Below are 15,516 nucleotides of genomic sequence, written 5' to 3' on the forward strand. Positions count from 1 at the left end.
CTGGCAGCTGGAGATGCAGAAGGGACGCCGGGAAGGGGGCTGCCGGCGTGCCCCCTCGCCCCCTTCTTGCTCTCTCTCTCCCTCCGCCTCTTCTGTGTGGGTGTGAGTATGTGTGGTGGAATTCCCAAACACCAAATGTATGGACAAGCAAAACCACTGCTGTCAGCTGACCAACACGAGAAACCGTACGGCAGCTGGAACCTTCGTTAGCGGCCACAACGGGATGCAGCGTAACGGCCACCACGACACTCAAGAGGCATACCTAGCTGGGAAAGGTCCAGCCGCGTCCAGTGCATGCCGGTGGGGCAGCTCATGGACAGCGTCCTGATGAACACCTGGCCCAGGCTGTCCAGCGCCCACAGAGCGTCCTGGCAGGCGGCGTAGGCCCTCATCTCGGCGTCGGGAGGCAGCTGCAGCGTGGACGGGCGGGACCGGGCGTCCTGGGCGCTGATGCTGCATAGGTCCTTGCTGCCCTGGCACAGCCACAGGGAGCTTCCTGCGGAAGAGTTCACAGGGTCGAGGACAGAAGCACCAGGCGGCCTTTGCCTTCAGGCAGCTGACCCTGCCTGAGGCTCCTGAGTTCACTCGCCACGCACTCACAGAAGCGCTGTGCACTCTAAGTTACAGCCAGGGGGACGCCCTGTGCCTTTGCAAGAAACGAGCCCAAGGCATCGGAGCGAAATGAAAGAGAGCAGGGCATACGAGGTTTTATGAAGGCCGTGGTACTGGCCTGGTAGCTCTGACCTGGGGTGCGCTACTGGGCTGGGAGCGCTCTCTCTCAGAGCGTTTCATCACACTTGAAGGGAGGGGTCAGCAGGGCCGCTCAGATGCAGGGCTGAGGTGCTGGCCACCCTGCCTTGTGGATGAGGGTGGGCCTGAGCGCTAGGGGCTGCTGGGCGAGGCTCTTCCCATCCCTCCATCCTTTCTAGAGTCCTTAGGCTTGTAGTTTCAGCTTAAAATGCAAATAACCCTTAGGGAAGTTAGAACCTCAGTCATGGGTTTCATCTAGAATACTATCTAAAGCCTGCAGCCAGGCCTGCTCTGGAATTCAACACTTGTTTGGACGTTGAAAACCTGTGGCAGTGGGCATGCCGGTTTCTAAGTCCCGGCCCCAGGGAGCCAGCTGCCCCCCCGGGCAGCGCACAAAGCGCCACGGCCACAGTCTGCGCAGGTCGCAGTCAGCGGCTCTCAGCAGTCAGGCCGGGTGTTGCTGCTGAATGAATTTGTGCCAAACTCAGGAATGCGCCTCCGTGTTTGGGGTTCGTGGGTTCAGAGCTGGGGTCAGAACCACTCAGTGCAAAAGTGTTTATTGTCCTGGCCACGTCCCCCACTTCCTGGGGCACAGAGGCTTGAATGAAATGACTGCTTCTCCAGAACCACACACGGCCCGATGGCCTCTCATCTGACCCTTGGTGCAGCCCTGGGGGCGGCTTCGGCTCCTTCCCACAGGGGTCCCATGACTGCCCACCCCGAGGCTCCAAGCCCCAGGCTCCGGGATGGGCTGAGCTCTGACGATAAAGAGGCATCTGCCCCAGTGGGTCCCGCTTGTGGGACGCAGGCCAGCCAGAGACTGTAAGCAGGCGAACAGAGACTGCTGGGAGGCGACCGGATTCCCAAGAAGAAACGGGATGGTGCCCAAAGAATCCGGTGAGCCCTGGCTGCTGTGTTGTGGCCCAGAGCCGAGTTGCTCGTCACTGGCTGCCAGCCCTAGCGGCTATACTGCACGCGCCCCCCCCCCGCGCCCCCGCCCCAGGATGCTTCACTGCTCTGACCCTTCTCTCCTGGTATGTCCAGCAGCAGGGCCATCAGCTCAGCCACTCAGGGCCAGCCGCCTGTGACACCATCCCCCGCTCCGACCAGGCCCCAGCAGACCATGGGGTTGGGGGTGCTGCATTTCCCCACCCACCTTCCTTTGTGGGCGAAGCAGAGGCCAGCACAAAGGCCCATCTTGTCGCAGAGGCTGTGCCACGGGGAACAACACTGTCCCAGTAGGTGCCTGGACGGGAGAGACAGACGGAGCGCATTAGAGAGAGGAGGGAGCCCACCTCCGGTGTTAGTGGGTCTTCCGAGGCTGCCAGCCAGCCCTGAGAGGGCCGGCCCCTTTCTCTGTGGACGCCAACAGGCAGAGCCACAGGCTTGCCCAGGTGGGGAAGCCACAAGGGTAGGAGAGCTGGAGAAAGGCCAGCGGGCAGGGCTCCATTTACAGGATGAAGCCCGGCCGATCTGGCAGAGCTCTGCATTTTTGACAGTGTGACCATTTTCCTCTAGGAAATGGACTATTCTCCCTTCCTAGACCCTTCAGATCTGGGTGGATCTTTTCCATTTAAATGTAAAACTATAAAGATAAAACTGAGCTCCATCTGCTTTATATCACACTAGGTTCCCAGTGGAACATGCTCGCAGGCCATGGGGACACTGGGACCCGAGGTGCAGCAGTGACAGATTGGAACGGGAAGCGGGCACACAGCACGAAACGGCTGGTGTGGCAGACACTCCCGCCACCTGCACAGGTCTCTCCTCAGGCGGAGAGCCGAGTGCTTCCCGTCCACACCGGCCCTCCCGGGGAACTGCCTGTTGGGCCAACAGGAGAACTGAAGTGGTTCACCCACCGACGAGACTGCCTTTGGCCACATGGAGCTCATTCTTGCCCGAGGAGATCCAGACACCGCTGTTGTTGACACCCAGAAGGCTTGGCTGGCACTGAAGCTGCTGCGACCAAAACGCCATGCGCAGTTTATCTGCCACCTTTTCCACGGGCACCTGGGCCGCTGTGGCCACGGAGTGTGTGGCATGCATTATGGTCTGGAACAGGCTGCACTGGTCGAACACCACGTAGTCGGTGATGCTCACCTGGAGGGGCACAGGTGGGCGCCGGCTGTCAGGGCGGCGACAGAGCTCACGTCCACCAAACACACCCACACACGTGCATGTCAGCATGAGGACCGAGAAAAGCCCGGCAGGACACCACCAGACTGCAGCCGCGCCCCCAGAGGGCCGGGTTGGTGGGACGGGGAAATGGTCGCCGTTTTTCTCCTGCATGTTTCCGCATGAGGGTCTGGGACGCCAAGCGTGTGCCTGGACACCATCTACACACCCTCGGTCTTCTGTACTGACCAGAGGAAGAGCTACTTCGCTTTTAAATTCAGGCATTTCCCAGGGACAGCACTTGGACTCGGCGCATGGGTTAAAATGGCATCATAAGTAACTCATGGTCCAGACCAGGGCTGTCACCAGTCAGGCCGGCCAAAGCCTGAAACAGGGCCGCCTGGGCCGCAGCGGGCGTCACATCTGGTCACACTAACTTTCTTTCACGCCCACGTCTCCTGCTGGGTCTGATCACAGGCACGCCACTGCCCTGTGCCCAGCACAGCCCAGGTCACGCATGACGAGCACTGGGGGGAGAGGCATCTTCTTCACAGGGGCCTCAATCTCCAGGACACAGAAACAAGAAGGAAACGCTGATAAAAACGAGCACTGCATGCCTGTGTCCGGGCAAGCCGCTGCCCTCGCTGAAGTTCCAGCGGGGGCTTCTCCCGTTGGGACCCCAAGGCCCAGCTGCGGGGCCCACAGGGTGCGGGGCCTCAGCACATGCCCGCCGTTCTGACTGCCCCAGGAGCTTGCCCTTTGCCAAGGCGGGCACACTACCAAGGCCACACGGAAGTCTGCGACAGACTCGGCCCCAGCACCCAGTATTTGCAGATAAGCAGGATGCAAATTTAAATAAAGTTGAGCAGCCAAGCAGAACACTGGCTCTCAGGCACTGACTACAAAGACTCAATCTTACAGTAACTAAATTCACTGCTTTAAAATACCCCAGACGGTTCTGTCAGTTAAACTTCTCTAAAGATAACGTTCTGAACAGGATGAACTGCTCTCTAGTCTTCTTCGGGCTACTTAAAAACAGAGCTTAGCCTCACAAACCCACGAGCACGTGTGTGTAAAGCCACATAACAGGATGACAAGCACAGAGAAGGCGAGTTGAGGTCATTAGCATAACTTTCCGAGCAGCACCTGTGCGTTGCAGCAGGGACGAAGAGGCGCACACGCTCATCCGCCCAGGAGCAAACACGCCTTGTTTTCTCCCACCCTCACCGAAGAGGCCTCAGCGACAAGGCCAAGTCCATGGGGCAGTGAGGTCCGAGCCCACAGGGACAGCACTGCACAGACGCTGTGCAGCCCATGGCTGCTGAGGGTCCATGCGCCCTCCTGGCCCCCGGTCATACTGCCACCAAAGCGGGGACAGTAGACACTCCTCTGAAAATGCGTTCCAGCCGCGCTGGCTGGTACCACGTCACGAAGAGGTGGCGTGATGGCACCTTTTTATTTCCCAGAGCCTCTCCTCTCCCAGAGCGCATGGGAAAACCCTCTTCTCTCGGTTGCAACACCGCCCACCTGGAGGCTTCCTGAACAAGCAGAGACGCATGACCTTGAATTGTGGGTTGGGTTTTGCAAACCTACTGTCTCGTCTCTCTTCTCAGCACGTTTGCTCAGAATGAAACATCGTTGCTATCTGGGTCCTCCAGCAGCTGTCACAGGCCCACTTAGCGTGTGATGGATGTCTAGACAGCACCTAAGTCAGTGAGCAGGGCCTGCACATTCAGGCACAGAGAGAGCTGGCCAAGTCACTGCCTGAAATGCACAGTCCTCAGCGTTGTCCACGTGCGGGCTGGGACCCAGCAGGGTCCGCCTCACTGAGCAGGAAAAGTGACTGCTGCCCACTTAGTCCCACCTCCCCGAGCACTTCAAGGGACAGAAGGGGCTATAGCGGGGGAGACCCCGCCTACGCCACGCAGCGGAGCACCCACCTGCCACCAGTGCTCGTCGTCCCCCTGAGGCCTCTTGGACACGATGCCGGTCCGGAACCACAGGCTCCCGTGGATGTCCAGCGCCCAAAGAGTCTGTTGGTCCCCGAGGGCTATGCAGACAGGTTCCAAAGCCTGCCTCTCGCTGAGAACAGAGGAAGGCAGGGCATTGGCGCCGACAGTCAGGGTCCCAGGAAGGAAGCCTGAGTTTTGAGTTAAATCACTGGGCAACACAAACTGTTCAAACGTATCCTAGCTTCTGAAAGACATACTGAGGACCCAGAACTCTAGGGAACAAGAGTGGCAGGTCCCCCTGCACGGTGCCCTCCTGGCCTCTGCAGGGGGAGCCCAGGGGCCCTCAGCGCTGCGTGCGGCAGCCCCTGGTTCAGGTCCATCTGCGCTCATCGGCATCGGTCGGCTTGCTATCTCCCTCCAGCCGGGAGCTCCGTGAGGCCAGGGCCGGGGCTCGGCCACGTTCACACACAGCCCGGCCATTCAGGCTCCCACCAGGCACCTGCTCAAGTTTCCTGGGTTGCTAAGTGCAAACCGATGTCCTAACCGTGTTTTTGGAAGAACTCTTAAGAATCTCACATCAGCAAAATGATTTGATGGTAATTCTGTAATTAAAGTTTTGAGTGATATAATGTAACCAAATTACAATTCGGAGATTGATTTCAATCAGCGAGGATGATGATAAAGAAACCCATTTGGCTGGAAGCCACCTGAGATTCTAAACTGAAACTACCCAACATGGGGCAGGTCTGAACAGAGCCCGTCGGGAGGGACTTGCGACCCAACCAGGTGCAAGGTGACACGGAGGGCAGCAGCGCTTCCCAGACCCAGCACCCAGCCTGCCAGTCGGAGGGGGGCAGTGGGTGCACCCGAGGGCTCGGACCCCGGAGGGGACGCCTCACCACAGCCGCTCCTGCCCGGGAAGGGCTCCTCTGGGCGCCGAGGGGGGTCCAGCCGACAAAAACCAGGGGGTGGGGCAAGCCAGACGCTGCAGGTGTGTCGGCCCTCCCCGCCGTACCTGACAATGTCACACTTCCACTGCTCTCCTTCAGGGCAGAAGCTGCTCACGCCCTCACGGAACAGCAGGGCTCGCTGCTCAGTCAGTGCCCACACCACGCCATCGCGGGCCGCCACCTGCGACAGCGGGCACGGACAGTCGACCTTCATGGCTCTGGCACAGGGGCGATCCACGCTGAGACCTGCCAGGGAGACGCACGGGAAGTCCTCAAAGACACACGAGCAGGACTTCACACCTCATTTTTACTGTGTACTTATTTTTCTTCTTTGCTGTTTTGCTATATCCTTTTGTAATGAGTACTTTTCAAAAAAGTTTCATCAATTCCCAGAGGGGAGGGGATTAGGGGAGGTTGACGAGGGCATGGGGGACAAATGGGGGTGGAAGGAGACGCTACTTGGGGATGGTGAACACGCAGGACCACGTACAGACGATGTGTCACAGGGTTGTACACCTGAGACCTATGTTTTATTTTATTAACTTACGTTACCCCAGTAAGTTCAATAGGAAAGAGAAAAAGAGGCATATCCTACACACAATGGTTAAACTAGGCTTAAAGATAACGTTCAGCTGAAACATTTTTAGATGCCCTTCGAAAAACCAGAAGGAGCGACAATTCAGAGTTGGGTCTCTTAAGACGCCCCGAAGGGCTCCAACAGGCCGTGTGGCAGAGGGAGCACGTGGCCTCTGCTCCAGCGAGCACAGTCCCGCACCGCTCTCTGGGCCAGCGGCTCCTTGCACAGAGACGCGCTCTTCACCAGAGGGACCCTTCCCCATGGGCCCCTCAGGGCTCAGTGTGAGCAGAGGGGTCCAGTGCCCAGCCTTCGGGCGGGTCAGCAGGAGCCTGAGGCCTCCAGCCACCTCTCAAAGCAGCTCCGACAAAGCAGCCCCCACCCTGCTTTCACCTGGGGGGTATGTCTGTGGGGGTGTCCCACCACTTAAGTGAAACCCCAAATACCCCCGACTCCCCGTGCAGGGCTCCTTCCCTGCCTCCTGGCAGCCTTTGTCCAGCAGCCTGGAAGGCCGTGGGGTGCACTTCCTCGCACCAACCAGGCAGGGCTCACATGCAGGACTTTACACTGCAAAGCCTCGGGCCGGTCCCAAGACGCTTACCCAGTGGGTCTGCGTGGAGCAGGGCTTGTCCTACACCCCCGCCCTGGAGACTCCCAGGGCACCGCTGTTACGCACCCACTCCTCACCCCAGGCCGGAAGCCCCCGTTTTCCCACCAGGAACAAACTCAAACGCCCCAGAGCTGTTTCCACTTGAAGGGAGGCCAGGTCGTCCACCGCCCAGAACCTGGCGAGGCTGCTGACGGGGCTCAGGCAGGAGCTCCTGGAGTGGGTCGCCCTCCCACCACTGGGGGCCTTCCGGTGGGCCAGGCTCGGACCCTCAGGAGTCAGCCCTGACAGCGCACGACAGGTATGAAAACACTACACATCAGCAGCATGGAGTGTGGCAATCTGAGACAGTCTCTTGACAACCGGAAAAGAGCCCCAGCCCCACAGCCCTCCCTGGACCCACAGGCTGCCACTGCTGTGCGGTGCTCACCACGCTCGAGCCCCACGCTGCTGACAGCACACAGGCGCCGCCCTCTGCGCAGTTTATTGTTAAAGAACTGGCCCCACTGGCCTCCTCCGCCGCTAAGGTGTCCTCCAGGGCCGTTTCCCAGGACCGACTGAACTGCTATTCAGAGCAAATTACTCCTTGCTCTTTTTCCTGACCCACATGTAAACAAGTGTGGAGTAGTGAGTCCCAGCCAGGCCACAGGGAAATGGTGCTGGCGCCACCTGTCACTCTTTCCTCCTGGGACCTGGCCCTGCAGGAGAGGTGGCCCGTGGTGGTTCCCGTAAGGAGAACAAGGTTGAGTCTACGTCTAAGTAACCCTGCTCCCTCCTGCCCTAAATTCGTCCTGGGTGGGAAGTGAAGCAGCAACAGCAAACTGCCAACATGTTCCAGTGACAAGTCCTCTCCTTCTAGAACGGTGCTAATTTAAGCTGATCTTAGCTTCTCAGGCATTGCGGTTGTTCTAGCAAAGCAAGATACAGAAAAGCGAAGTACCACCAGCCGTGCCGGCACCCGAGTGCCACAGCCTTGTTACCTGTCTGCAGGTACAGGTCTCCGTTGGTCCTGACGACCCAGGCGGTGTCATCACTCAGCGCCACAAACACAGCCTGGGGCAGCGCCTCGTACCAGTGCCGCTTGCCCTTAATGGTCACTTTCCCACACGCGAAAGCTCGGTTCGACTTCTGCTCGATCTTCCAGAGGAGGGCCCCTGTGTGGACAGAACCCCAGTCAGTGAGGGAGACGCACACTCCAAGCGGGGTGCCGCAGGGAGAGGGCTGCGCAGACACTGCCCCGCTGGGAGAAGACCCCCGAGCGCCCGGGGCTGAACCTTCGGCCACCAGCTGCCAGCTGCGTGGCTCCAGGCATCGTGTCACTTCACATCCCCAAGCCTGGTTTCCTCCTCTGTGAAGTGCAGGTGACAGAGCATCGACAGCACAGCCCAGAGCCGGCACCTCACACGCGTGTGTGACACGGAACAGGAGCAGGGCCGGCAGCCTCAGGTCTGCCGAGGTGAGTCCCAGTCAACACTGTGAGGCACAGTTAGTGTCCTGGGACAGTTGAGGGTCCCACAGGGACTCAAAGGGGGGGCACTTCTGGGCCAGCTAAACGGACAAGATGCATGAAAAGGAACGGGATTCTGGTAAATAGCAAAAAAGAAGGGGTGGGGTGGAGGAAGGGGAGGCTGGAGTGGGCTCTGCAGGTGGAGGCATCGGCAGAGGCCAGGCACCGAGGGGCGTCACCGGGAGCACCGGCGGGTCAGAATGTGGAGAGGAAGCCTGAGAGATGGCCACGCCTGCAGGGTGCCCTGAGTGCCGGGCTCTGGTGCTCAGCCCAGACATGGCCCTGAGGCGTCTCAGTCTAGAACGTGACCCGGTGGAGACACAGCTCTCACTGGAACAAGGAATACAATCAGGAAGAATCGAAGTTCCTAAATGAATGGGACATAGACCCAAAGGCAAATGAACAGAGAAGGGCTAAAACCCACAAATCTCCAATGCCAGCTGATAGGATGAGTCATTATTATCTATCTGTCTCCAAGGAAAAACACTCTTCAAACAGGCGGAGATCAGACCAAGCCACCTGCCAACTCCTATTTTAAACAGTGACCAAGACCAAGGAGAGCTGGGGGCGGGGGTCCAGGGGAAGTCAAGGGCACTGACTTCCCTCCCAACGTGCCAGTGACGCACCAGACACTGCAGGGCAGAGACGCAGAGAAGCACGTCTGTCCCACCTGCGCACTGCCCAGCCCAGGAAGGGGCCAACCAACGGGGTGAAACGGACGGGCAGGCATTTCAAGCCAGGCAGCCTCGCTTGGAAAACGCCCGCCCCAGCCCAGGAGCAAGGCCTCAGTGTGGCGTCGTACGTAGGTACGTAGAACGGACGCTGCTTCTCTCCACAGTCAGGGAGGCCGCGGAGCATGCACAGGACTTGCTCAGAAACAGTCTCTAAAGAGGAAACCCGAGCAGCCTGAGCACAGCCAACCTGCGCACAGCCAACCCCCTATTTGGTTGCTTCACAGCTGCACTAAGAAACAGAAATGCGTTTCATTTTTGTAAGGAGCACGTTAACAGCTGCAATTAGCAAACAATCAAAAACTCCAACTGAACACTCATTAACACTATTTAATTGATATCAAACGAAGCAATTCATGATTGAAGAAAGCCCCTCACACCTACGGGGGGGGGGGGCGGGGGGGCACGCCTGCTGGAGGGGCGGAGGCCCCTGGGATGGGGCGGGGCGGGGGCAAACCTGAGGGCGAGACTGCCACCTGCTGGACGGCATCTTCAAACTTCTGCCAGCGCAGCCCGGCGCCTGGCAAGGCGCTGCAGAAGAGGCCGCCCTTGTAGTCCAGGCACCAAATGTACTTCTCGGAGACCACCAGGCTGAGGATGCCGTGGCCAGGGCCAGAGTAGCCCATCCAGCTTTCTGCAAACTAAGGACAGACCCCGTGAGTTCTGTGGCAGACGGCACGGCTGTGCGTGCTGTGGTCAACCAGAAAAGCCCATAGGATGTCGTTCAACTCAGAGCTGCGAGGGTCTCTGAGAAGCCCGCAGAGACAGCCCCCCGCTGTCTTCGGAGCAGGGCTACAGAAGGCTTCTGACTGGGGGGGGGAGCGGCCCCTCCTGCAGGCCCCACAGCTCCTGTAACATCCCTCCTAAAGCCACAGTGCTCACCAGCGGGACGGCTCCACAGGCACAGCTCACCTCGCAGAGACGTGTTCCGTACGTGAGAGTCCTGCCGCCAGGGCAGGGGAAGCTGCCTGTGTGCGTGGCGTGTATGCGGAACACACTTGCGAACACTCCCAGGCCCAAGAGTCGCCCTCCAGGCCCAGCCTCATGAAGCCCGGCTGGGACACGCTGCGGGGCTGGATTCTGAAACTAGGGTTCACCTGCTAGGGTTCTTTTAAAAACCAAAGCTAAAAAAACCCTTGCTCTTCTGCACAAGAAATCAGCGTGTTTGCACAACTACCCCCATGTGGAAGTCACTGCTCCAAAGGAGACCCTGCTCACCATGACCAGCCTTTTCTGCCGCCCACAACACCCCACACTTGTCGGGCTTTCCAGCTACCTGGGGGGGCCCAGGGGAGGCAGGGCAGGAAGGCAGCAGAGAGACCCTCAAAGCATGGAGCCAGGACCCCTCTCTCCTTGGGGGGGTGCTTTTCTCAAGTCCTGGCCTCCAGTCCCCCCAGTCCCCGCTCTGGACCTCGAGTGCCTGTCAGTGCCGACCTGGGTGGGCGTCTCTGCTATGGCTTCCCCACCGCCCTGCACTTTGCTCCCCACTGTCGCCTGAGTCCCACTCAGCTGGATGACCCAACGCTGACGTCCATGACCGGCTGCGCCATGCACAGTGGCGTCCCTGCAGCTGAGGCACTCAGGAAAGGCTGACCGCGCACAGGACTGGCAAGGTCGGGCCTCCGGCATTTGGCGCAAAGTGAGGGCACCGCACGGCTCGTTTCTGGGGCAGGACAGCTCAGAGGTGGAGAGGGGTCCCGGGGCCAGCCTTGCCCCGCGCTTGCTCCGTGTAGGCCATCCCCCCGTCGAGCCTCGGTCCCCTGCTCTGCAGAGCGGGGCGGCAGCAGCATGACCTTCCCGGCTCGCGCGGTTTCAGAGAAGTTAACGGGCCGAACTCTGCCCAGACAATAATGGTCTCTAGCGGCACGGGCTGGCCCCTGGGGGGCCTCCACACCACAGGCGGAGGAGACAGCCACGGGGAAAGGGCTGCTTCCTGTTGCCAGTTTGGTGTGCACACCCGTCTGAAGGGGCGGTGGGGACAGTCCCTGCCTCCTGCTTGCTCGGAGCCTCCCCCACACCAGGCTCTCTGCCCACTGGCATCGGAATGGCCCCCAGGCAGTTCAGCCCCTCCCAGAGGTGACCAACCCTCGGTGCCTTGCCGGGCAGGCTGCTGAGCAGTGGTTACAGAGCAGGGGTGACAGGTCAGCACAGACCCAGGCCGTTTACAGAAACACCCCCTACCCAGACTTCAGAACATTCAACCTGCAGGTTTTACAGGAGAAGAGAATGTTTCTCCATGAGAAGGAAAAGAACCAGGCCGCCAGAGATTTTCCTAAAGAGAGAAGCCCACGCACCTGATCTGCCTTCAGCAGCCCAGCATCCTCCAGGGCCAGCTGGCTCAGGTCCTGCAGGGAGCGGCTGCCTCCGAGCTCCGCCATGCTGGTCTCTGAGGATGAAGAGGGCAGCCCACGGCCGTAGATATCCTCCTCGTCACTGGACGTCAGCGCCTGATCTCGTGAAGGGTGCTCGAGGGGAGGTTCGTGGGTGCTGGCCACCAAGGCAGAGACTGGGGGCGGTCCTCGTCCGCCCCCACTCCCCAAGTCATGTTTGGAAGTAGCCCCCGCTCTCTGGCCTATGTCACTGCCGACGACTGTGTGCCAGGGCTTTGAGCCCAGGTGGCCAGGAGCCTCCATGTGCGTCAGGAGACCCTGCTCTGGGCCGGTCTCCTCGGCGCCGCCTTGGTCAGCTCCGGACTCCAGCAGCCGCCCCTCAGCACCAGGAGCCCAGCTGAGGCTGGAAGGCACTGGGGGCGAGGCCAGGAGAGGGGCCTCACACAGTGTGCTCTGGGGGGCCTCGGGCTCCAGGCCCTCCACCTCCTGGGCCTCAGCAGAACTATCCAGTTCTCGGCAAGGTGACGGCCTGCTATTGGGCCCATCGTCCGCAGGACAAGGCTCCTCCTTGGGTTCTGTGAAACCACCTCCTTCCACGTCCTCCCCTGGCTGCACCGGCAAACGCAACACCTCACTGTGGGGCTCCATCTCGCCTGCCTGGGTCCACCGCGGGGGTTCCATCCTGTTGTCATCTTCGCTGAGTAAGTCAGGGGTGGGCTCAGACACCCCCAGGATGCTAAATGCTTCCGGGTCACTGTGGTCCTGCAGGACACCGTTCACTCCGGCACCGAGGTTGCTCTCCGGGTCCGGAGACTCTGTGCTCAACTGACCCAGACTCGAGGTCGCAGACAGCAGGTCTGGGTTCAAGGATTGGGGACTGTCGCCAGGAAACTCCCAGCAGGGGGTCGACTCTAGGGGGCTGTGCCAGGCCTCACGGCTTCCGCCTTCTGTTTTAAAATAAGAGCATCTAAAATGAGGTGTGACTCTACACAGAGATACGAGTTAAAAACCAAAATTTTGTTTAAAAAATGCATTTTCAATAAATGAAAAATACATGTTAAACTGGCAAAGAATACATCTCGTAAGTACAAACTATGCCAATGAAGGGACGTTTTAAGTGGATGCAAATGTTCTACATGCGATGGATGCTGAGGCCTCACTCACGAAATGTTAACTGAGAAAATAAGGAACATGCCCTGGCCGGCGTGGCTCAGTGGATTGAGTGCCAGCTTGTGAACCAAAGGGTCACTGGTTTGATTCCCAGTCAGGGCACATGCCCGGGTTGCGGGCTGGGTCCCCAGTAGGGGGCAGGTGAGAGGCAACCACGCATCGATGTTTCTCTCCCTCTTTCCCCCTCCCTTCCCCTGTCTAAAAATAAACAAATAAAAGTGAATAAATAAATAAAATCTTTAAAAAACAAAGGGCAAACTACAAACTTTTAAAAATTATTAAAATGCTTAGGAATATGATAAAAATGTCCTCCAATACCACAGTGATCTTCAGCTAAGAGCTCGATGGGCACCATGGAGTAAAGCTAAATGGTTCAATATCAAATCTCAATCCGGAAACAAACACATCTGGCAGTTAAAACAAAGCGACCCATCCTGACACTGGCGACAATCTTGTCTCCTCGGCCTTCCGAATAGGGTCACAACATCTCTGGCCTAGTACCTGGTACAGGCGAATGAACCAGCCCTTTAAGGGCTGACGCGTGTCCAACCCAGGCCCCTCGGGCAGGCGGGTAAGCACACAGGTGCGTACCACTCTTTGAGCCTCACTGGTGCGCACAGCGCACAGCCTGTGTGAGAAGGAACGCAGTGCCCTCTGCAGACCCTCTCTGCTGCTCCCTGAGGGCAGTGCCCACGGAGTGGGACTCGGCACTCCCTGGGCTGCCAGGAGTGGATGGCTCCTGCGTGTGCTTTGCTGTTGACCTGACGTACCTGCCCTCTTCTTCCTCTTCTTCTTTCTCACTTTGAGAGGCTGCACCACGAGCTCCTGGTCGAAGTCTTCCGAGCTAATGACACTGAACCTCTGGGAGGTGGGCGGGCTGTCCCTGCCGGGCTCTGGGGCTGCCTGGGGCCCAGAGCCACTGTCAGTGGAGTTGAGCGAGCTGCTCCTGCTCCTGGGCTCGCAGACCACGGAGCTGGCCACGGAAGCACCGCCGAGCCTCGCCTCACAGGACGCAGCCCCCGGCGGCTTCTCTGCGTGCTGCGCAGGGACCTGCTCTGCGCATCCTGGCATCTCCAGACCGTCTCGCGCTGCGAACAAAGAGTCAGCTTTACCACTGTTTGTCCGAGAGAAAGTCGACCTGCCTGACACCAACCTGCCCTACATGCCAGCCCACTGAATTCAGAGAAACGAGCAAAACTCAGACTCGCTGGGAAGATTCCAGCCGATGGTTTCTGTTCTCCAGGAAGCTCATGCGTCAGTATCAGCACACTAAGTCACTGCAGCTGTCTCGTAAGTAACTGAACAGAGGGAACACCACTACCTATGGGGCACCTCTCATTCTGACTCACAGATGGCTCTCAAGGGAGGTAGGCTCGTCTAGAAAAGAGCTTAATGCTGTCTCGCAGGCACCCAAGGCCTTCAATACACTTTAATACAATACTACTCAATGGGCATTTGAAAAGTATTTTGCCCTGGATGGTGTGGCTCAGTGGATTGAGTGCTGGCCTGTGAAGTAAGGGGTCGCTGGTTCGAGTCCCAGTCAGGGCAAATGTCTGGGTTGCAGGCCAGGTCCCCAGTAGGGGGCAAGCGAGAGGCAACCACACATTGTTAGCTTTCCTCCTCTCTTTCTCCCTCCCTTCCAACTCTCTAAAAGTAAATAAATAAAATCTTAAAAATATGTACGTGTACGAGGTCTGTCCAGAAAGTATCCAGCCATGTGCTGTGCCAACGAGGGACATTTATTGAAGAAGATACAAAATACAAGAAACACTGTACGCAGAACAATGATGCCTCAGCCCCCTCCAAAGGAGGCACCTTGGGACCTCACACAGTTCTCCCAGCGTCACCCCCACTGTTCAAAACACTCTGCAAAATGCTTTGTTGGAATCACCCTCACCAGCCCCGTCGTATTTCCCTGAATCTCACTGATGGTCTGAAATCTCTTCCCTTTCAACGGTGATTTTAGTTTTGGGAAAAGCCAGAAGTTGCAGGGTGCCAAATCTAGGCTGTAGAAGGGCTGGGTCACCTGGGTGACTTGATGTTTCACCAAAAAACTCTGCACGAGACATGATGCATGAATGAGTGGGTTGTTGTGGTGAAGCTGCCAATCACCAGTTGCCTACGGCTGCGGCCATTTTCATCGTATTGCATCTCTCAACTGACGAAGAACACAGGTAGTGCTCCTTATTAATTGTTTGGTCTGGAGGGGTGAGCAGACTCGTCGTGATGGACAACACCTTCCCAACCAGAAAATACAGTTAACATGGCCTTGACCTTGCTGCGACTTTGCCACACCTTCTTTGGGCATGGAGAACCAGGTGACTTCCATTGGGACGGCTGGGCCTTCCTGTCCTGGTCACACGAGCCGCAGACCCATGGTTCATCTCCAGTCATGACCACCATGAGGAAATCCAGTTCATTGGTAGCCGTCTGAATCAAGTCGTTGGCAGCTGCAGCGCGACGTTCCTTCTGCTCTGGAAGCGGAAGCCACAGAACGAATTTTGCCACGAAATGTTTCATGCCAGGGTCTTGCGTCAGACTCTCGGACACAGTAGTTTCTGGAACCCCCAGCTCGTCCTCACACTGTCCGTCGCCGGTCTTTGTTGGCTGCAGCCCGTACCCGGTCAGCAGTCTTGGGTGTTCTGCTTGTTGCAGGCCTTCCAGAGTGTGGATCACTTTCCACAGACTCCCGATCGTCTCTGAAGCACGTGTGTCACGCTTGTATTTGCGCTGCACTCGTATCACCATCTCTGAAAGCCTTCTGAATCATCCGAATAGTGTCTATGGAATAGTGTTCAAGCTTAGTGCAAAATCGGATGCGGATTCGTTG

At 58.1% G+C, this 15,516-nt stretch overlaps 1 protein-coding gene across 3 annotated transcripts in view; it reads right to left on the reverse strand.

Moving 5' to 3' along the window:
- Window positions 1-15,516, reverse strand: part of TECPR2 (tectonin beta-propeller repeat containing 2) — a 71,076-nt gene that overhangs the window by 26,822 nt on the left and 28,738 nt on the right. For all 3 annotated transcript variants that reach the window (XM_037031765.1, XM_037031763.1, XM_037031764.1), the window contains exons 8-16: window positions 13,457-13,774; window positions 11,481-12,463; window positions 9,644-9,827; window positions 7,929-8,102; window positions 5,833-6,013; window positions 4,806-4,947; window positions 2,610-2,850; window positions 1,907-1,996; window positions 263-496 (exon numbers count right to left, since the gene is read on the reverse strand). In XM_037031765.1, coding sequence (XP_036887660.1) covers window positions 263-496; window positions 1,907-1,996; window positions 2,610-2,850; window positions 4,806-4,947; window positions 5,833-6,013; window positions 7,929-8,102; window positions 9,644-9,827; window positions 11,481-12,463; window positions 13,457-13,774 — 2,547 coding nt within the window. The remainder of the gene's footprint in view (window positions 1-262; window positions 497-1,906; window positions 1,997-2,609; window positions 2,851-4,805; window positions 4,948-5,832; window positions 6,014-7,928; window positions 8,103-9,643; window positions 9,828-11,480; window positions 12,464-13,456; window positions 13,775-15,516) is intronic.

This window comes from Sturnira hondurensis, unplaced genomic scaffold (assembly GCF_014824575.4).
Source record: "Sturnira hondurensis isolate 20B ecotype Veracruz unplaced genomic scaffold, ASM1482457v3 Scaffold0021143, whole genome shotgun sequence".
Lineage (NCBI taxonomy): Eukaryota > Metazoa > Chordata > Mammalia > Chiroptera > Phyllostomidae > Sturnira > Sturnira hondurensis.